This window comes from Protopterus annectens, chromosome 12.part0 (genome assembly GCF_019279795.1).
Source record: "Protopterus annectens isolate FY-2018-M chromosome 12.part0, PAN1.0, whole genome shotgun sequence".
NCBI classification, from domain to species: domain Eukaryota; kingdom Metazoa; phylum Chordata; order Ceratodontiformes; family Protopteridae; genus Protopterus; species Protopterus annectens.
Window position 1 is genome coordinate 314,950,790 of NC_056746.1, and position 22,744 is coordinate 314,973,533.

The 22,744-nt window shown below is 42.8% G+C and overlaps 1 protein-coding gene across 1 annotated transcript in view; it reads right to left on the bottom strand.

The window, feature by feature from the left end:
* Window positions 1–22,744, bottom strand: part of ERP44 (endoplasmic reticulum protein 44) — an 866,037-nt gene that overhangs the window by 729,267 nt on the left and 114,026 nt on the right. The window contains exon 2 of the mRNA XM_044088913.1: window positions 22,320–22,435. Within this exon, the coding sequence (XP_043944848.1) occupies window positions 22,320–22,435 (116 nt within the window). The remainder of the gene's footprint in view (window positions 1–22,319; window positions 22,436–22,744) is intronic.

The window sequence follows — 22,744 nt, forward strand, 5'->3', positions numbered from 1 at the left end:
AGTAGCTAAGCTTCTAGTTGAATGTGCTTTAGGTTTTGAGCACAGCTGTTTTCCCCTGAGCCGATAAATTTCAGAGATGACAGAAGAAAGCCATCTAGATAAGGTCACTTTTGAGACAGAAAGGCCTTTCTTGTTATCAGCATAGGAAACAAAGAGTTGATCGGATTTCCTAAATTGTTTAGTTCTGTCCAAATAATATCTGAGTTGGCGGTGGACATCAAGATAATGTAGTTTTTGTTCCGATCTGTTTGAATAGTTCGGAAAAAATACAGGGAGATAATGGATTGATTCAAATTAGTCTTTGAGGCGACCTTAGGCAAAAAGGTCGGATTAGTTCTCAATGATACTCTGTCTTTGTGAAAGACCAAATAGGGGGGTCGAACCGATAGGGCATGAAGTTCAGACACCCTCCTGGCCGATGTAATAGCTACTAGGAATAAGGTTTTCCAAGAAAGAAATTTCAGGGAGCAAGAAACAGCTGGCTCGAAGGGGAAGAATCAAGGATGTCAGCACTAAATTTAGATCCCATTGAGGAGGAGGATTCCTGACTGGAGGCTTCAGGAGGAAAATTCCTTTCAAGAAGGCTCTACAAAGCCTGTGGGACATAATATTGTGATCTGCGAACCCGACATGAAAGTTCGAGATAGCAGCCAATTGAACTCTAACTGTTGAAGCAGAGGAGCCTGCATGAAAAATCTCCGCTAAGAAATCCAAAACTGCCTGAACTGGGGCAGTGAAGGGATCAATATTCTTGGCTTTAGCCCAATAAGAGAAACGTTTCCATTTGCTTGTATAAATCCTCCTGGTAGAGGATTTTAAAGAAGCTACTAGAATGTCTCTAACGGTGTTAGAGATCAAAGGAAGCCTGGCTAAGGAAGGAAGTGGAGCAACCATGCTGTGAGGTTGAGAGAAGGAATAGACCGGTGCAGGTGACCGGATTGGTGAATGAGAAGATCTGGCACTGGGTCCAGATGCCACGGCTGCACCAAAAGGTGACGATGGAGGAACGGAATCCAAATTTGTCGAGGCCAATAAGGAGCAATGAGAATCATTTTGGCTCTCAAAACGGTTGCTTTCTGGATAACTTGAGGGATCAGGGGAAAAGGAGGAAAGGCATCAGGGGAAAAGGAGGAAAGGCATAAAGAAGTCCCTGGGGCCAATCCTGGGTCAGAGCGTCTCTGGGGGGATGGCCTGGCAGAGGGAAGAGAGAGAAGAAGTCTGGGCATTTGCTGTTTTGGGGAGTAGCAAAAAGATCGCAACATGGGCGACCCCATTCCAGAAAAATCTCTTCCACTATAGATTGCTTGAGAGACCACTCGTGAGGCATGAGAATAGCTCTGCTCAATCTGTCCGCTAAAATGTTGGTTTTCCCAGGGATGTGCATTGCTACCAGAAACCGATGAGAGGAGATCGCCCATTGCCAAAGTCTGAGCGCTTCTCGACACAAGGTGTAGGACTTGGTTCCGCCCTGTTTGTTGATATACCAAACTACAGACATGTTGTCTGTGTGGACTGCAATTGTCCCCAAGGGAAGAAAGTCGTTGAGGGCTTGCAACGTTAAAAGCACTGCTCTCATCTCTAGGACATTTATGTGCAGGTGGTATTCGAAAGGTTGCCACGTCCCATGAACCATCCTGCCCTGATAATGCCCCCCCCACCCGATCAGGGAGGCATCCGTAGTGACAGTGGCTACCGGGGATGGGGGTACAAAATGTCTGCCTTGGTGAATCTGGGGAGAAGTGATCCACCAAGCAAGATGATTTTGCAAATCTGTGTCACCAGAATTTGGTGACGATTGGAAGTTGTTGGTAAGACCACTGAGTGAACAACATCCACTGAAGAAGGCGCATGTAGAAGCGAGCCAGGGGAAGAAGAGTAATGGCCGCAGCCATGAGGCCTAATACCTTTAGAACCATTCTGGCCTGTACTTTCTTGTTGGCTAGAATGATCCTGACATGACTTTGAATGTCTGAAACTCTTTGGTCTGTAAGGGTAGCTGACATCCGAACAGTGTTTAAGTTTGCGCCTATGAAAGTAATAGACTGGCAGGGCGATAAGGATGACTTTTCAAGTTGATCGAGATGCCCAAATGAGAACAAAGATTTATTGTGTAATCCCTGGCTTGAACAAGCTGATGCCTGGTGGTGGCTGAAAGGAGCCAGTCGTCGAGATACGGAAACACCTGGAATCCTTGACATCTCAGGTGAGCCGTGACCACTGCCATGCATTTGGTGAACACTCTGGGGGCTGTAGTGAGACCAAAGGGCAGGGCTCTGAACTGGAAATGACTGGACCCCAGCCGAAAGCGGAGAAATCTCCTGGACCGTCTGTGAATTTTTATGTGATAGTACGCATCCTGAAGATCTATTGAGCACATCCAGTTGTCCTTCTGCAAGAAGGGCAGAATTGACTGAAGAGTGACCATTTGGAATCTTGTCTTCCTCACAGACTTGTTGAGTCTGCTGAGATCCAGTATTGGTCTCCAGTCTCCCGTCTTTTTGGGGACCAAAAGAACCTTGAGTAGATTCCGGGCTCTGAATGGTCTGTTGTAACTGACTGAATGGCTCTTTTTTGCAGTAGTTTTAAGACTTCTAACTCTGCAATTTCCCTTAGACCGGGTGGTACATCTGGAAGGGAATTTGAGGGATAGAAAGGACTTTCCTCGAAAGGAATTTTGTAACCCTCGGATATGATCGACTGTACCCATCTGTCTTGAGTGAGGGAACGCCAGGCTTCTGGGTACAGCGATAGTCTTCCCCCGACTGCCTCCAAGGAGGGACAGCCGGGCAACATCTCAGGGATGCTGAAAGGGCTTGTCAGAAGACTCTCTGTTTCCCTGGTTTTGTGGACCCCCTCTGCCTCTAGAGCGGCGTCTGTTGTTGTTACCCCTCTGCCTCTAGGGGTAAACTGACCACGTGAATCGGCGTGACTCCTTGGGATTTATGGAACCACATTTTGCCACCCTTCTGTCCTTTGGGGTAAGGTCTAGAAGGAGTGGAAAACGGACTCACGGCAGAAAGAGTTTTGCCGTCCTGCTCACACCTGGTCAACGTTTCCTTCACTTGAGGGCCAAACAAAGCTGACCCATCAAAGGGAGAGTTTGTGAAGGACGCCTTAAAGGGATCTGCAAAATTACATAGCCGCATCCAGGCTTGGCGTCTAAGAGCCACACCTGTACCTGCGGCCTACTGCCTCCATCAGCAGCATATGATATCAGCCGCATGGAGGAGTTTGCAATGGAGTTAAGGGTTCCTAGCTGCGAAGCAATTTTTTCCTGAGCCCCTGCAGCTGTAGGATCCTGCACGACTTCACCTAGCTCCTTAAGGATATCCCTTTGGAGCCTGGTGAAGTGACATAGGTAGTTCAGCTTAACGATAGCAAAGGTCACTGAAGAAAACATCCGCTTACCATATCTATCCATGGTCCTAGAGTCCTTATTAGGAGGATGGACAGGTACGGAAGGATCTGCAAGTTCCTTCTTGGTGGCAGCCGCCACCACCATGGCATCAGCAGGGACACCTTTTGTGAGGAATTGCTTGTCTGACGGGGCAGTAATAAATTTAGAAGGCCTCCTAGGGACTGGCTCTACAGAGTCAGGAGCAGCCCACGCCTTTCGAGCAATAACCTGCATAATGGGGTCGAAAGGCGGAGACACCCAGGAGGTGGAGGGCCGAGATCCAAACGCCTCCAGGTATACTGACTCATCCTCAGAGGGATTATTGGTGGGCCAGTTTCCCCTCTGTTTAAGGAGTTCTAGGATGTCTGAGAATGAGACATCCTCAGAGGGGGATCTTGGGGATCCCTCTGACTCATCTAAGTCAGTATCTGAAGTGATAGACTCGGGGGAGTCTACGTGTTTCCTCTTACAGGTCCTCTTCCTCGGAGGATCTCCTGACAAATCAGGAGAATCCTCGGAAGAGGGGGATATTCCCAGATTCCCAGTGGGGAGACCTGAGGCGGAGGATCTCTGGGTCCTGGAGCAAGAGAAGTGGCAGAGATGTCAACAGGCACCATAGAGGGAGGAGCTAAGGGAACAGACTGCTGGCTGAGACCAGTGGCCAGCACACTCTTCATCACCTTGAAGGCTCCCCTCCCAGGGAGGTCCAAGAGAACCCGCTCCGAAGAACTAGGAACTCCAGGACCCACCGAAAAGGAAGGCTCCGAGTCAGATGTCGGAGCTGAGCTCACCAAGGCCGAGGCTCCAAGGGGAAGAGCGGGCTCGGACAAGGGTCCGATGCCACTCACCCCCTCGGAGGAGACCAAGGAAGCCCGGCCACCGAATCCCACTAAGGAAGGTCTCGAAGAGGAGATAAGAGTAGAGGCTGAAGGAGCAGAAGGGGGTATCTGTCCCTCAGCCGTAGCAGAAACCATTCCCGAAGACTCCAACTCCAAACTCTGGGGTAGAGTCAAAGGAGGAACTGCAATGGGGTGTGGACTAATAGTAGTCTGTTGAGATGGACTATGTAGCATTTGGGCCAGTGCCTGTGACTTTAGTAATCTACTGACCACTCTCTCCAAATCATGGTCAGAAAGCCTGGATGACCTTGAAGATCGGCTCCGATGGCTCCGTTTCGAGAGGAGAGGCGAAGCCTGAGCCGAAAGTATCGGCTCCAAGGAAGGGGACCTAGACCTCTTCCTCGAAGGAACCATCGGAGCCGATGAAACCACAGAAACTGTCGGAGCCGACAACTTATCGGAACCGACAGGCAGCTTCGATGCATCGGCTCCAGCCGGAGCCGATACGGCCATAAAAGTAAGGGTGTCGGAGCCGACACCGATGCCTGGGCCACATGGTGGTCGGAACCGATCGGAGCCGACACCGAAGTGGTCGAACCAGAATCGGCACCGATAGCCATCGGTGCCGAAGGTTTGGGTAACCCAGAATCGGCTCCAGCCGGAGCCGATCTCGACTCTGAATGAGTCGGAGCCGAGGCCACAGGCTTGGACACAGAAGCCTGGGCCTTGGAAGACTTAGAAGTCTTAGATGGGGCCGACTTAGCCGGAGAGCCCTCCGGCTTAAGAAGGCCCCTCAAAATCAATTTATTTCTTCTTTCCTGCAGGACTCTCTGGCTAAAAGAATGACATATAGCACAGGAGTCCTGCAGGTGAAGAGGCCCCAGGCAGTAAAGGCAAGAAGTGTGACCGTCTGTCAGAGACATCTTCTGACAGCACGAGTCACACTTCTTAAAGCCTGAGACCCTTTCCTTAGACATGGTGAATAAAAAACACACACAACACCAGTCCAAGAAATTAAATTAAATATACCAAAAGGTATCAATAACAGACACACGCACACACCCTAACAAGGGGGGGGATGGGATGTTAGAAAGTCTGACTGAAAGTTATAAGGAGACAGGGAAAATTTCTGTCAGAAAGGGACTAAAACTATGTTAAAACTAATAAATTTAAGGTTTTTTGAAGAAAGGGGCTAAAATAGTAATGTAAAAATTCACTTACCAGGAGCTGGTAAAAGGAGGACCTCATCAGCGAAGCGGCAAATGAGATCTGGGTACTTACTGCCTTGCATCATGGGATATGGGGCTGCCTCGAGCTGGTAAAAGTGGCTCTCGAGCTTAGCAAGTGCCGAGTCGGAGCCGAGGATCGGCTCCGAACCCATCAAGCAAGAATGAAGGCGAGATTGACAACTTAACATTCAAGCTTTCCATAAATATTTCCATTAGTGCCTTTTCTTGGTTTCCCTTTCCATCTGCTTCATACAAATGTTAAAAATTTCCAAAATCTCTCTAATCCTTCCATAGGACCGCTGGTGATTTTTCTTATCCATGGGCTCCCTAAGGCTGCTTATAAGTCCTATTTTCTGTTACCTTAACCATTGTGTTAAAGGCTTTTGCACTCTAGAGTCATAAAGTTGTTTAATGACAACCATTCTGAACTTATACATGTTATCCAAATGCTCCCTTATTTTCCCTTTACCAATCTGCAGTTGCTGCTCTTCTTGTTCTATGAAATTGCCCTTCTTTTATGAAACTTTAACCCTTACCAACCTACTAAATAATTACTACTTCTTGTTCTTTCCCATACCAGTCTTTCTCATTTCTACCATGTTTTTCAACTACATTTTTATTTTCTTACTCACTAGCTGTCCCATCTGAAGCAACTTGCATCTTCCTTAATAGCTCTTGAATCATATCCATTCCTCAAAGCATATAGTCACATTTGGAAACATCTAAATGTACTCATCTTGTTATTTGCAAGTTATTTTGCCAAAAATGGAGATTATAGTGTGTTATTTGATGTTTTAGTTTCACTGTTTACTCAGGTTTTCTTTAAAACCATACACAAAAAATATAATGGTAGTACTGGGCAATGATTGAAATATGACTCCAAAGCATTATGGGTAACAAAGAACAAGCTACCTCCAAAGTAGAGCAACTACACAAAAAATATAATGGTAGTACTGGGCAATGATTGAAATATGACTCCAAAGCATTATGGGTAACAAAGAACAAGCTACTTCCATAGTAGAGCAACTTCTTAATTACATTACAGTTTCATTACTACACATTCACATGTATTAATGTTCATTCTGAAATGTTTTACTTGCAAGAACTAGATGGCAACTTGTCTTCAAGGAAGTAACTCCTGCTGATACATTTAGCATGGAAATAGAGTAGCCTATATATTAAATTTAGGTAGTGAAGCATTATGGGTTCATACTTTCACAAAGTTACGGCTTTTTTGCTTTGAAAATATGGTGGGGGAGGCACTGGAAGATGACAAGGGAACCAAGGTATTGGGAACAAACGATTAGAGAAGGTAAGTTAAATGAATGGAAGAGGTCAAGAGTGTAGGCTAGTGATTGCCTTCCTTATCAGGGACTGATACCAGAGTACAGACAAAGAGAAAGGGGTAGGAGAATCCTAAATGTGGTTGAGTTTCTAACTGAATCTAAAAAAGAAACTGTTGTTAAAAAGGGATAATAGTAGAGTATACAAAATATTGCACAATACTATAAAAATCAATCAAAAGCCAGAAAAGATTGGAAAAAGTGATTAGATAAGCAATTCACACAGAAACCATGGAAGGACTCCGAAATATGCAATAAAGTTTAGAAGAGTTAGGATTTTTGCTTTGAAGTGTTTGCATAGGTAGTTTTATACTCCAAACAGACTTCAAAGATTTTTTTCCTCATGGGATTGGCAAATGGAGGTACGATGGGAAAGAAAGAGGTAACTGGGAACATATATTTTGGGACTGTAATGACTTGGCAGATTTTAAAAATTCTTAACAGAGAACTCTGTCAGAAATACTGGGTGAGCTTATGGGTGCAACCAAGGATTTTTTTTTTGTTTGAGATGTGATGTGTGATTTGAATTGCCTACACATTGTATAAGGTCTTGTTAAATTTAATTCTGGTGACTGCCAACAAAGCAAATCAAAATCAAAATCTAAACCAACTATAATTGAAGCAATGAATATTTTAACAGAGATAAAAGAACAGGAAGTAGGATCTTTAGAAAATGGTAGGAGTAAATTACACAGAAAAAAATAGAAATTGTAAGATTAATGTTTGTTCTTCTTTTGGCTTTTTGAAAGGGGAAGGAGGTTTAAGAGAAGGCAGGAATTGAATAATTGATGTTAAGTTGCTTAGCTTATATGATGTGTAACAATAAACATGAATTATAATGTCTGTAAATGTGAATTTGTTAATATGGTTTGATTACTTTTATACAACTGGCTATCAGAAGCGATAATTCAATAAAGGTGCTTAAAAAAATCAGGGGGTCATTCCTTAACAAAATAAGATACCAAAAGATCAAAAACTGCATAACACAGTACTGTGTATGGTAATGAGGCTATATATCCAACTCAAAAGGTTTGTTACTTAACCCTTCTCTAAAACACAACCGTCTATTCATCCACAAAGTACAGTTTTGTACCTACCATAAATGTAGATGTTCGAAGATCCACATTGCTGCAGTCCTTACACTTGGGTAGTCCGCTGTCCTCGGTCGGCCCGAATATCAAAGTATTAGGCTGACGTCTGTCAAGGCGCATAAAACTGACATCAGGACGTCAGGGTACATATGCGCATGACCGACGTCATATCCTCAGTCTTTTCTTGCCCCAGATGTCAGAAGACCCTAAACAGAAAGGTCAAAACCAAAAGACGACAAAAAACAACCAAACACCTGTGCACTAACTATATGTGCAATATATACAATATTTACAATATGTACAACCCACACCACACAACCGCCTCTAACTACAGAGGGGAAGGAGGGAGGGTAAATTGGACTGCAGCAATGTGGATCTTCGAACATCTACATTTATGGTAGGTACAAAACTGTACTATGTTCTTCATCTCACATTGCTGCAGTCCTTACACTTGGGTAGAATCCCAAAGCAGAGAAAAGGGAGGATGGCACAACTAAAAAGCAGTAGGAGCTGCCAAAATGCCCTGTAAAATTGCAGTGGCAAAACCAGCCCTCGATTTAGAGTAAAGAGGAAGGTGATAATGCTTAGAGAAAGTATGCACTGAACTCCAAGTAGCAGCCTCCAAAATATCCTTAGTTGCTACCCCCCTTAGAAAGGCTGTAGAAGTGGCAGTAGCCCTAGTGGAATGAGGCCTAATCCCAGCTGGAATCTCCTTACCATGATGGGAATAACAGAAAGCAATACACAACCCAATCCACTTAGAAATAGTTTGTTTTGACACAGGCTTGCCCTGAGAACTCAAAGCAAAAGAAACAAATAACTGCTGAGACTGCCTGAACCCTTTAGTTCTGCTCAAATAATATCGCAACTGCCTGTGTATATCCAAAGTGTGCAAAATCTTTTCCCCTTTATTTTGGGGGTTCGCATAAAAGGTAGGCAAATGAATAGTCTGGTTTAAAGCCACACTAGAAACCACTTTAGGCATAAAGGATGGATTAGTACGCAAAGATACCCTATCCTTATGGAAAATGAAGAAAGGCTCAACTGCCATAAGGGCCTGTAATTCAGAAACCCTTCTCGCAGAGGTAATGGCCAACAAAAAGGCAGTCTTCCATGATAAATATTTCAACTCAGCAGTAGCTGCAGGCTCAAAAGGTTGTAGAGTGAGTTTCTCCAACACAAAATTGAGATCCCAAGCAGGAGTAGGAGCTCTCCGTGGGGGTCTTATATTCTTTGCCCCTCTAAGGAATTGCTTAAACAAAGGATGAGAAAACAAAGGTGGGTCACAGTCATAGTGAGCAGAAATTGCTGCAGCATGAATCTTAATAGAAGAGAAGGACAAACCTTTGTCCAGTAACTCAGTAAGATATTGAAGAGCCACACTTAAATTAGGCTTAGAAACATCAAATGCTTTTGCTGCACTCCAAAATAAAAATCTCTTCCATTTATCTGCGTACACTTTCCTTGTACTAGGCCTTCTGGCCTCCAAAATAACATTCAAAACTTGTTGTGGAAGCTGAGACCCTCCAGGGTTTAAAACAGAATATGCCAGGCTGTCAGGTGAAGAGAGTGAAGTTTGACATTGAGTAAACGACTGTTCTCCTGGGACAGCAGGTGTGGAATCGAAGGTAAAGGCCATGGAGGCTCCCGTACCAGACTTCTCAGTAGTGGGTACCAGTGCTGTCGAGGCCAATCTGGAGCTATTAAAATCATCTGTGGCTTGTCCTGTCTGACCTTCAGAAGTACCTTTGGGAGGAGAGGCAGAGGTGGAAAGGCATACACATGAAGATTGCTCCAATTGAATGAAAGAGCATCCACTTTCCAAGCTGTGGGATGAAAACTTTTTGTGCAAAACTTTGGCAGCTGGTAGTTTAGTGGAGAAGCGAACAGATCTATGTCTGGAGTTCCCCATGACACTGTCAATTTCTGAAAAACATGAGGATCCAATTTCCACTCGTGGGGATCCATTATTTGTCTGCTCAACATATCTGCTAAGGAGTTCTGTGCTCCCGGCAGAAACCTTGCCTGAAGATGTAGCTGTAAACTGAGAGCAGTCTCCCACAAAATCATTGCTTGTCTGCACAGAGGATAAGAATGTGTTCCCCTTGCTTGTTGATGTACCACATGACAGTTGTGTTGTCTGTTAGAATCAACACCTGCCCTGGAAGAAGTAAATCCTTGAAAGCTATTAATGCAAATTGGACTGCTAACATCTCCTTCAAGTTGATATGTAGATGTAGAAGTCTGGCAGGCCACGTGTCTTGTATCCACTTTCCATTTAGATGAGCTCCCCAAGCTTTGTCTGAGGCATCTGTCGTTAGAATCTGACTCGCCTCTGGCCGGGTCACAGAGAGTCCCTTGTTTAGGTGACATTCCTGAGCCCACCACAAAATTCCTTTTGAATGCAAGGTATTATCTGAATGACAGTGTCCATATCTTGGCAGTGCTGTGTCCATACATTTTTGAGATACCATTGTAGCTTCCTCATATGCAGTTTGGCATTGGGAAGCACCAGAATACAAGATGCCATGAACCCCAAGGCTTGAAGGACTGTCCTTGCAGTCAGCCTGGACTGATGAGACAATTGATGGAAGTAAAGAGAAAGATTCTTTTGTTTGTCCGGGGTCAAAAAGGCCATCTGGGATGCTGTATTCAGTCTCACACCCAGAAAGCACATGTCCTGAGAGGGTAATAGACTGGACTTTATTTCGTTCACAGAATACCCTAGGCATCTTAGCACTGCTATAACATAGTGTAGATGATGAAGAAGTTCGTCCTTTCCTTGAGCCAGAATCAGGCAATCGTCCAAATAAGGGTAGATCTGTATTCCTCGTAGCCTGAAGAAAGCTATCACTGGAGCCAGAACCTTCGTGAACACTCTGGGCGCAGTAGATAAGCCAAAGGGCAATGCAGAGAACTGATAATGAGAAGTCCCAGCCCGAAAACGCAGATACTTCCTGCAACTTAGCCTGATAGGAACATGAAGGTAAGCCTCCTTGAGATCCAGAGTCACCATCCAGTGATCTTTGCCCAGCAGAGGTAAAAGCTGTTGTAACGTCAACATTTTGAACTTGGGAATGTCCAGATAAGTGTTGAGGATAGATAAATCCAAAATTGGTCTCCACGTGTTCCCCTTCTTTGGTACTAGGAACAGGCGAGAATAAAATCCTAGGCCCACTTCTGACAGAAGGACCGGTTGTATGGCTCCTATTTGGAGCAGCAGAGAAATCTGTTTGTGAGCCTCTATTCTTTGCTCAGGAGGAACGTCTGGCATGCCTTTGAAAGGAGGCAAGGTATGGAAATAAAACCTGTAACCTTGGTGTATGATATCCAGTACCCATCTGTCTTGGGTAATTAAACTCCAATTTTCCTTGAAAAGTGCCAACCTTCCTCCCAAAGGTGCTGCCAAACGAGAAGGCTCTGGCAGCTGAAAAGGTAGGTCATTGGGTCTGTTTACGAAAGGACTGACCCCTGCCCTCACCCGAAGACTGTGCAGGTGAACTCCTGTTCTAGGCCTGAAAGAGCCCTGAGCTCTGCCCCTACCACGTCTAGACCTACCCCTAGACTGGGAATCATAAGAAGGATAAGTCCACCCCTTGGTAGGCCAATTTCTGCTAAACTTCGGAGGCTGAACCTGCAAAAAATCTTTAACAGTCTGCATAGACTTAGCTTTGTCTTCCATTTTCTTTAAGACTGCTTCAACAGGTGAACCAAACAACACATCAGATTGTAAAGGAGCATCTAAAATCCTTGTCTTAACATGGTCAGACAAATTCTGATCCCTCAGCCAGGCGTGCCTGCGAAGAACTGACCCAGTGGCAGCCACCCTAGAGGAGGCCTGGACAGCATCAAAACCACATTGCAAAGAATGCTTACCCACCTGTTCAGAGACATGTACCAAATCTTGTAACTCTTTACACTCAATACCTTCCGCCAGAGCATCTACCTTAGACTTTAATTGAGAAAGTAGACAGTTTTGGTATTTCAACATGTGAAACTGGCAATTCAAAGACCTCATAGCTAGGGTGGAAGAAGTATAGACTTTCTTTCCCCATCTATCCAAAGCCCTGGCCTCTTTATCTGGAGGAACCGGATTTTTAACAACAGAAGCCTTAACACCCTTAGGCCCCTGACTAACAGTTTCTGGGTCCGCCCTAGGACTCTTAAAAAGATACTTATGAGCTTCAGGCACCCTATAATACCTATCCGGTTTAACAGGAGCAGGAGGCAAAGAATCAGGATTAAGAGAAGCCTCTGCAAACACATCCCCCATAACATCCAGAACAGGAGGTATAGCCAAAGGCCTATGCTGGGGTAAAAACAAAAATTCCCTAAGCCTTTTCCTGGAATCAGAGAAGTCCTGACCTTCCCACTTAAAATGCTCCCTCATGGAATGAAGAGTCTCTGAAAAAGAAAAATCCTCAGGAGGAGAAGCAGAAGGAGTAGAATCATCCACATCAGAATCAGAATAAGGAGAATACTCCTGCAAGTCTTCAGCCGAAGACTCAGAAACATCTGAAGCCTGCTCAAAACTCCCCAACTCAGGTTCCACCCTAGGTCTCTTATCAGGAGGGGGCAAAGAACCTCTAATCAAAGTAATCAAATCTTCTGCCATTTTAAGCATATGCTTCTTGGGCACAGCTCCTGAAGAACTAGGAGTGACACCAACTGAAGCTAAACCTAGCCTGCCTCTGGGAGAAGCCTTGGAAACAGAAGGAGAAGGCCTAACCACCCTAGGGAGGGAGGGGAGTACAGTAACCTGAGAAGCCCCTTCAGCCTAACCTGCCTCCTGAGAGGCCACATCCTGCAATAACAAGGTCTCCCCCTGGGACTCCACAGAAACCTCCGGTGGAACCACCGGCTCCACCGACACCTGTAAAGAACCGGTGTCCGGTACGGACGACTCGTCTTGCCTGGGCTTAGCTGCTTTATCCTTGCGCTTCTTCGAAGAAGCGGACGTCGGAGCATCCGACGGCATATTATAATTGCACCGCTTCCCGAAGACTAACCTGGCACAATCTAATCTTCTCTTGATAGTGCGCTTATTGAATCTAGCACAAAAGCGACAACCAACAACGTCGTGCTCAGGCCCTAAACAAGGAATACACAAAGTATGATAATCTCTATGCGGTATCTGTTTCCCACAAGAAATACAGTTATTCACTTTTTCTGACATCCGGTAAACCACTGAGGCAAGAAAAAACTAAAATATTCCCCAACGGGGTACTTAGCCAACTTTGACTCGGTCTGAAACTCCGAATTCGAAAAATTTCAGAACGCCGAACGGCACTTGCAACGCTGCTTCTGCATCGGACCATGCTGCAAAAAAGACTGAGGATATGACGTCGGTCATGCGCATATGTACCCTGACGTCCTGATGTCAGTTTTATGCGCCTTGACCGACGTCAGCCTAATACTTTGATATTTGGGCCGACCGAGGACAGCGGACTACCCAAGTGTAAGGACTGCAGCAATGTGAGATGAAGAACATCTCCTTTTCCCATTTTTGCACATTGGGTCGGAGTGTCACTAAGACTGACAATCATCCAGAGCCAAACTTTAAATTTCTCCTTTTTAAAAAGATAACTAGGAAAGCCCCAGTGTAATTCTTAAATTACCCTCCAGCATTATCATCATTTGTATTGGTGAATGTTCCAATACAGTTACTGGATGGATCTCAAAGCTTTCATTTAACTACAACATCAACTCAGCCCAGCTACTGTACCTTGGGGAAAAGTGCGTAAAATTCTGTCCAAGCTCATGTCACTACATTTCTGTCTACAATACTGAACAATCACATATACTTCTTCAGCGATCCACCCTCTTTTGTTTCTCTTCTAGATCCCTCTGACACATCCTCACTTTTGCAAATCAGGTTCCACTCCCCAGACATGAATAATATTCCCTGCTGAAAGCTTATTATTTTTCCCAAAGTTATCAGAAGCTCCAAAACAGTAGTTTTGGGTAAAATATAACTATATGCCAGCATAATCTTTCTCTCCCCCCCCCCCCCCCAGTAACTCCTTGCTACCACAACCCTACCATTATTGTCTTTTTTGACTTTTCTGTCACTACTGGAACCCCTCTCATTATCACTATTACTCACCTTTTTCTTTAGCCTAGTTACTTCTGCTGAATGCCCATCCCGACATCCTTTCTTTGTCAAATTCACATGCTTATTTCCATCCAAACGTGTCTCATGTAAAATTGCTATTTGCATCCTACAACTCTTAATATAATGCTATATTATGTTTTTTGTGAATACCTGAAAGTACATTTATATTCCATGGCAATACTGGCAAAGCAGTCACTTGACAAAAAACTTCTACATATTATACATGTTATTTCTACTGAGTAGGTTTAGAATTTGCACTTTGCAGGTACAAACCAATGCTTGGCAAGCTGAGCCTATATGTAGCTGCTTTATCTGTATATGAACCCATGTCACATTTTCCCAGACTTTTCACTTTGATAAAAATGTATTTTTTTGTTTCTTGAATGTTGTTCAGACCTTCAAACCCTTTTAACATACATCACTACTGCTTTATGAGCCAAATTTTCACTTACATCCTGAGAACCTTACAATTCTCTGACATTCTTGTCCAGTCTGTGCTATTCCTTTCATGTTCCACAGATGGATCCATTGTAAGAGGGTTTCTTAAACAGGGACAGTCTGCTTACACCTTAATGCATTATACTTGTGTAACTTTTTACACCCACAAAATGCAGCAAATAGTTCTTTCAATCTCTGCATATTTATTGATCAAGCCATAAAGGTTCTTGATCCATAATGACCATTTCACGCAGAACCAAATGCATAAATACCATTCTGCCTGGCATCAACTTGAAACAAGACTTAGTCATACTGAAATACTTTAGTGTGGGTGCTTCAGTTAGTGTTTAAGTACTTCAAAGTTCTTTCTGTACTCTGTCCTCCAGTACTATGTCAAAACATGTTCAAAACTTTCCTCCATTGTAAATTTGTGTCTGACAGATTAAACAACAAGGAGAAAGACAGTGTATGACTTCTAGAAATCTCATAAGAGCGTGTCGGTCCTCGGGTATGGGCATCTAAATTATGATTCTTACTTTCTCAGTATTTGGTTTCAAGACTTCCAATGATAAAACATGACCCATATATTATAGCTGTCCAACTCTTATAGTGACATAGTCCTAAACCGTTTGAGGTAATTCTATCCAAGCTTTTTCAGTAACTCCATTAGTTATGCTCTGCTCTGTACCATAGTTTAAACCTGTTAGAAATGATGGCTTGCTAACAGTGGTAGACAGGATAAAGTCAGGAATTTTATGATGTGAAGAATTGCATAAGTTACGTACCATCAGAAAAGCAAAGCATTCTTGAAGCATGATGGTATAAGCACTCATATTACAGCATCAAAATGAATGATTTTATAACCTAATCTAAGATGCTACCTAAGAATTTACTGGCCACCTAAGTACAGTTCTAAAAATATACAGTGCAAGGTAATCCTGATAGTTCAATGCATATCATTAGCTCAGTTATCTCACACCTACACAGATTATTTTATTTCTGCTGTTACATGTCTACTGTCTGTTACTATGCAGATGAAAGCTACTGTGAAGTTGTGGAAAGCAGATACAATACAAAATGTCCCTTTATGTCACTTTTCAAAGACGTTCAGTGCTAGCCAGTCTCCTAAATGCAGTGCATTTCTTTACTTTGATATAAACTTACAATAAACATGGCCTTATTGCTCAGAGGTTAGAGCACTAGTCTAGTAAACTAAGGGTCATCAGTTCAAATCTCAAGACCTCTGCTTGTGCTTTAAAATATGCAAGTTAATGAACGTATATGAATTTCTGGGATGCATGATTAGGCTTAAAAAGGCCCTTGTGTTCATTAGCCTAGTAAAATCCTACAAACCTATGAAGACAGATGGACATTATATGCCCATAGCAATAAAATTACATTTCTCAATATTCCAAAAAGCTCCATTCCAGTACATCATAATCTACATTAACACTGCCAAACTCTATGGATTATATAACAACTCTTAGAAGCAATTCAAACGCCAAAGTACTAAACTGAATCCTTAGAAATTTCTATCCTCTATCAACTCAGAAATATCCTTACCAATTCTACTTCATAAACCTGTTTGTATAAAGCAAACAAAGATTTTACTTCTAACCTGATGGAGAATAATACTGTAGTTCTATAAAGTGCATAATGCTTTTTACAGCTCTATTCATATGTTGTCCACGTAGACAATAAGAATTTTTATCTGGCTTCACTAAAGTAAATTGCTGTTAACCAATTTTGTTGGGTTTCTTTCCCTTTGAATCACAACTGTCTGGTCTATGCTGTTTAGCTTTTTATCAGTTAAAGCCTACAAAGCTACTGGTAACATTCCCTAAAGCATGCAGTACAGGCTGCACAGTATGATAAATCTGAATATGATAAACTCTAAATAAACATCCCAAGTGAATTAATCATCAAACTCATGGCAAATCAGAATTTTGTTATCCACAAGAACTGTTTAGTCACAATGTAAATTCTTTTCAACATGTCAAGCTTCTAATAAGCAACTTCACATTGGAAGTTCATTCAAAATATAACTATACAGAACAGAATTTTGTATTTCTCATTCTTTTTTTTTTTTGTCCCCCCAGCTTGCCAGTCATTAGCACTCTACCTGCAAAGCAGCCCATTCATTCCCATCACAGCGTGCAAGTCAGTCAGTAGAGGTCACCATTCATCGGGGTGGAGCTTGCTGGTCATAACTCCAAGACGCACTTAGTCAAGTGTTAGCGGGGGCATGCAAAAGACTGACAATAGGGATCATCCCCTGATTTCTAAAAGGGGTGCTCCCCTCCAAGCAGCCCCACCCCTTAAAAAGCATGCTTGGTGGTTTCTCCAGTCTCATCCAGGGAAACTGAGCTGGCTCCATGCACTGCCAACTACCTGCAAACCACTCTCCCCAGAGAGGCAAGTGTGCCATGCCCCTTCACTCTACCCATCCCCCAGCTTCTGCAGTGCGGGGGATACTAAATCAACTCTGGTCACCTGGGTCATACTAAGGTCTCCATTCTTCTGTGCCAGGAAGTCAGGCTATATTATTCTAGACCAGAACAACAACTTTACGATCTTTTAGTTTTACATATTGGCCACAGAATAGGTTGCAATTTGACCAGTGACTGATTATGGTTGCTGTCATTCTCAGCTATGGCTCAGGGTGCTTGGACAGATACTACACTGATCCACTGACCAGACTAAACTTCACAATTTGATTAATTCTCAGATTTTCTTCCCAATTTCCCAACTCACTTTCTAATTACAGCAACTTTTTGTACTTTTACCTTGCGAGCAATTCTCAACACAAACCATGGCCAAAAATAACTAATAATACTTTGCAATAATAGATTCATTTCCTTCAACTTAAATTCATCTTTCTTCTACACATGATTAAAAACGAGTTTTTTATTTATATCATGCTTGGAGCCACAGCAGCTGTACAAGGTTTTCTCTGCATCACATCTGACTGATTTTCATTCTTATCAGATACTTCATGACTCACTTATACTTTGTTTTATTGATTTTTTTTTTCATCCCCCAAGCCAGTTTACACCCATCCAAATCTTCAGAGCTTTTATAATTTTGACAAGGCAATTTCACTTGCCCTGCACACAATGACTTTACTTAACACTATATCCGGATTCCCTCAGTAATCATACTTTCTAAAACCACACTTCATTCTATCTTGCAATAATGATTTAGAAAAATCACACATTCATATCAACTCTAGTTTAGTAATGTATACGAAAGTTACATATTTACCATAATACTAGATTTGTGGTGTCTTCTTATCAGAAATGAAAATGACAACTTTTTCAAGCTCTCAGATCTAGTCCCCTCCCCTACCAATTTTTCCCCTCCCATTCCTTAATACCTCAGATAGAGTTTGCCTGCTTACACCTTTCACGACCTCCTAAAAAACACTAAATGGAAGTTGTCTTTTCCTTCTGACTCAACAGACTACACAGATTCCCCAGCTAACAGCACTCCAGGGTGGTCTCATGCAAAGATATTCCAAAGAGTGGTGGAAACAAATAATGCCTGCAATCTAGACTGTATGTTCAGTTGCACGGTGGCTATCTAAAGAAACAAAAAACAAAATTAAACTAAGAAACAACGCCTGGGCCAGGTGACATGTTATCAAGCCCCTATGGACCAAGTAAGATACAGGCAGCTAAGAACCAAAAAACAGATGTAAGCACTAGAAACAAACCAATAAGTCCAAAAAAAGTGCCAAGGTCCGCTGTAAGGTGATCCAAACAATTTTATTCCACAAAGTTAAAATAGCCACGCTACTTCCTGGTCTCGATAACAGCAATGCCAACAGTAAAATAAACGCTCTTACATACACATTAAGGAAACTGCATTTTCGTCATAAAGACTTCATCAGACCAGGCAGCTAAGGAACCAGACCAAAAAAATCTGTCATTCTAGACAAAAAAAATCATTATACCGTCCTACAACAAAAATATCAGCTAAAAACCTCAAAAGTTTTGGGCTGGTATTAACAATTTTCTCCACCCAAGCCGTTCCACCACTCCTACCCCATCAGCTGCCCTAGATAAATCCCCTGTAGAAATTGAAAACAGCTTCAACTCCCTCTTTACTGAAACTATCCAGTCCCTAGCTAGCCATCTCACTCCATCACACACAAACACCAGCTCTGGCACATCTAGCCCTGACTCACCCAGCACCCAATCCACCTTTACCTTTCAAACTGTACCTACCAACCTGACTCAAAAAGCTAAAACCTACTACACTAGCTGCCAACCACCTCCCAGCTGATTATCTTCAAAAAGCAGCTGATGCTATAGCACTTCCCATTTCTATTCTGATCAACAGATCCATCTCAGAAGGATCCATCCAGGCAATATGGAAAATATCACAGTATACCTCTCCCTAAAGGAGGACGTTCCACAGAATTATCTAACTTTAAACCTATAGCCATTCTTTCACCACAAGCTAAAATCATGGAAAGATACGTACACAAACAAATTATGCATTTCCTTATTCAAAACGGAAAGCTCGCCGACTCTCAGCACGGCTTTAGGCCATTCCACTGTACCCCCACGGCTCTTCTATCTTTCTCTAATGTCATCAATCATTATCATAACAGCAACAAACTATCTTCAGCACTCTTCCATATGGTCAACCATCAGCTACTGCTCAATACCCTACAACCATCGGTTTAGACCAACACGCAATACAATGGTTTCACTCCTACCTAAACGGCAGCAAGCTGTCTTATGGCAGAGCAAGCTGTCATCCCAACTTCCTCTAACCCTAGGTGTCCTACAAGGGTCCATACTAGGTCCCCTTCTTTTCTCTATCTTTATCAATGATCTGCACACCACCATCCCAGGAGCCACCTGCATCCAATATGCAGATGACTCAACACTAATATGCTCCGCCTCTTCTCCTACACAACTTCTCACCCTCACCCAGACCACTTTTCAGCACGGTAGAAACATGGCAAGCTAATCGCCGCCTGCTTCTAAATCCTAACAAAACCAAGCTACTACTTTTCTCCCCTAACCGTAGAATTTCTCCTCCTTCCTTCAACATCAAATCTAGCAATGACACCATTATCTCCCCTGATGACCATACAAAGCGTCTAAGCGTAATAATAGACAACAACCTTAAATTCGATAAACATGTCAATCACACTATTAAGTCTGTCAACAAAAAACTTGGCTCTTTGTACAGAGCCAAACCTTTTCTCACCCCCCCCCCCCCAGCTAGGGTAGCTATTGCAAGATCACACCTCCTCTCTACCCTTATGTATGCCTCCCCTGTACTCACCAACCTATTCAAAACCGATCAACAAATTACCAGGATGTTGCAATCATATAGCCAGATTCGCTACTGGGATGGCTTTTAGGACCCACCATTACCAGAACCTCAAAGCACTGGGATGGCTAGAGTATCCTACACTTCTACAGTTCAACCAGCTTATAACAGCACATAAAATACACCAACCTGATAACACCCCTGCCCTCAAAAATATTCTCACCCCTCATAGTGCCCCCAGGCCATTATGCTCAGCTGATAAACTAATGATACTGACCCACAAATCCAACAACTCTGCAGGCGATGCTATATTTGCCAGCTCAACCAGTAAAATCTGGAATCTACTCCCTACTACCATTACCAAGGAAACCTAACTACCCCTATTTAAAAGGGAACTCAAAAAATACCTCACATCTCACTGGCTGTGCTCTTGTTCTAAACCTGACTAACAACTTCACTAATACATGTCTTGCTACATAACCTGTTTAGCCAAGTATCTATGCCTCATAGCATTTGAGTGTATAAGCATTGTGAATTATGAGATCTTATTGTATTCTATGTTCACATTTTCTGATACGTCTTTGCCAATCAGATGCAAGTCTGCACATTGTGTATATTGATATCTGCCTGTATTCTTTGTCTATATTTTTCTAAACATGTCTGCCTGAGTTTATCACTCAGTGATGTATGTACAGTCTCTTTTTGGTATGTGGAGCTGAAAATGGACATATATCCAGTCGGACTATCTCAGTCAACAAATGTAAAATAACAATAAAATAAATAAATAATGGAAACAAAGGTGTGAACAGCAGACTAAGAAGTTACAGCACAAATATCAAAATATCATCTAAAGGCACTGTAGAAGCTGCAACTGCTCTGGATGAATGAGCTCTTGGTTTGAGGGCAAGACAGATGTTTTTTCTTTACATACCAAAGTAATGTAATCAGAAAGCAGCCTGGACAATGAGACACTTGAATCATCTCCCAATTTGTCTTTTGAAAAGAAAATAACAAGCTGATTTAGTTTCCTAAAACAGGCCTATGCTTCAAGCCAGGGTTGGGCTAAGGGCTAATTCCAGGAACCCAATGCCAAGAATTGAGAAAGCCTTTTCTCCCTCAGAAGATGCTCTGGCCTTGTTTAGGAGAAATCAGGATCAGAAGGTACAGAATCATCCATCAGGAAATCCAAAATAAGGAGTCACTGCTTCCAGAAGAATCAGAACAATCCCTCAGAAATGAGATACCACTCTCTTCAAACACTGTTGAAAACTAGCCTCCCTATCAGGACCAGGCCTCTAATAGAGGAGTGAAATCCATCCACATGCCTCTTATTCTAGCGGTTTCTAGGCCTCTGCAAATGAAATGCTAGGAGAAGCCCCCCTCTGAAAGCTGTTTCTTATTATCAAAACAGAAGATTTGGCAACAGCCTTTTGACGGAGAGGGGAGACCCTACTAAGGAAGAGAAGTCTAACTCTGAGAAGCTCCCAGCCCTGGCCTACCTCCTGAGAAGGCACCTCCTGTAACAGTAAAGGCCCTGCAAGACTCCAAAGAAACTCCTGGCAGTAATCTTGGGACTCCAAAAGTTTTCTAAAGAACCGACGCCCACCACTGCCGTTCATTAACCCTCGCCGGCGTCCAGCTTCTGACTGCGGTAGCCTAATTTTCGCTGTGAGCGGGTTGGCGCTGGAGCATCCGGGGCGCGTCGGCATCCGGCGGCAACACTAAGTGGCCGCTTCCCAAACACTAACCTGGCACAGTCCTAGTCAAGAGCTGCATCCAACAATAAGCCCGTATCCAACAGGCCCTAAACAATAAGGTAGACAGGGGTATCACAAGGCATAGGGTATGGTATATGGTAACATCTGTTACAGTTATTCACTTTTTATTCACTTTTTCTGACATCCTGACATCGACTAAAAGAGAAAGAAAAAAGCAAATGTTCTAACAGTGCCAAGCCAACTCTGATTCGGTGAAAAACTCCGAATATTGATAAGCATCAAACGCACTCGCGCAAGAAACTGCTTCTGCACCGGACCGCGCAAAAAAAAGACTGAGGATATCGTCGGTCATCATGCGCGTGACCCTGGACTGGCGTCGGTCTAATCATCGCCGCGCTGACGCACGCCAGCCATACTGGTATTCGGGCCGGACGGACAGCAGCGGACCCAATAATAGTAAGGACTGCAGCAATGTGGAACGAAGAACATCCTTTGTTACAATGTAGGTAGAATTGGCAGTGTTCACCCATAACAGAATGCCCCCATAGTACATTACAAATTTCATTCTGCTTTCTTAAGGCCCAGTGTTTTATACCAAATTATGAATCTTAACATGATCACCCTGTAAAATAAAAACACTGTTAAGCGTAAAGATAAACAGCTGCTAACACATTAAAGATGTAAATACATTGCAGTAAAGAAATGCTGTAGGCATTCATTCACATGGGTTTTCCAATTTCAAATCATATAAACCATACATGCTTAATGGTCATTAATAAAAACAAAACTCTGTTTTAACATTTGGATAAATACCCTAGACCAGAACAAGAACATATACAAACAGAATAGTTACTTACAGTACTGATCACAATCTACCCTGGCAAACACCACCTGAGTTTTTTCAGGAAACTCTTGTCTGATTATATTTGAAGCTTCTTCAAAGATGGGATGCAGCATTTGACTAAACCGACACCTAAATTTAAATGAGGTAGAGAAAATATATACATCAAAATACAAAAAAGCACAAAATTGGTTCACATCAGAAGGTTTTGAGAAAGACATTTTTACATTTTTCTTATCATAGTTCTATATTGCTTTACTCCAGCTTCTTTTTCTTCATTTACATGTTTAAGATCTAACACAAGCTACAATGTTAACCCCACAAATCAGATAATACTAATAAGTAACAAAGTAGAAATTAATCCTTAAAATGACACAGAGCAAATAATTTGGAAAGAAAAATGAAAGTTAAGACATCATAATGTTAGATCTTTGTTGCCCT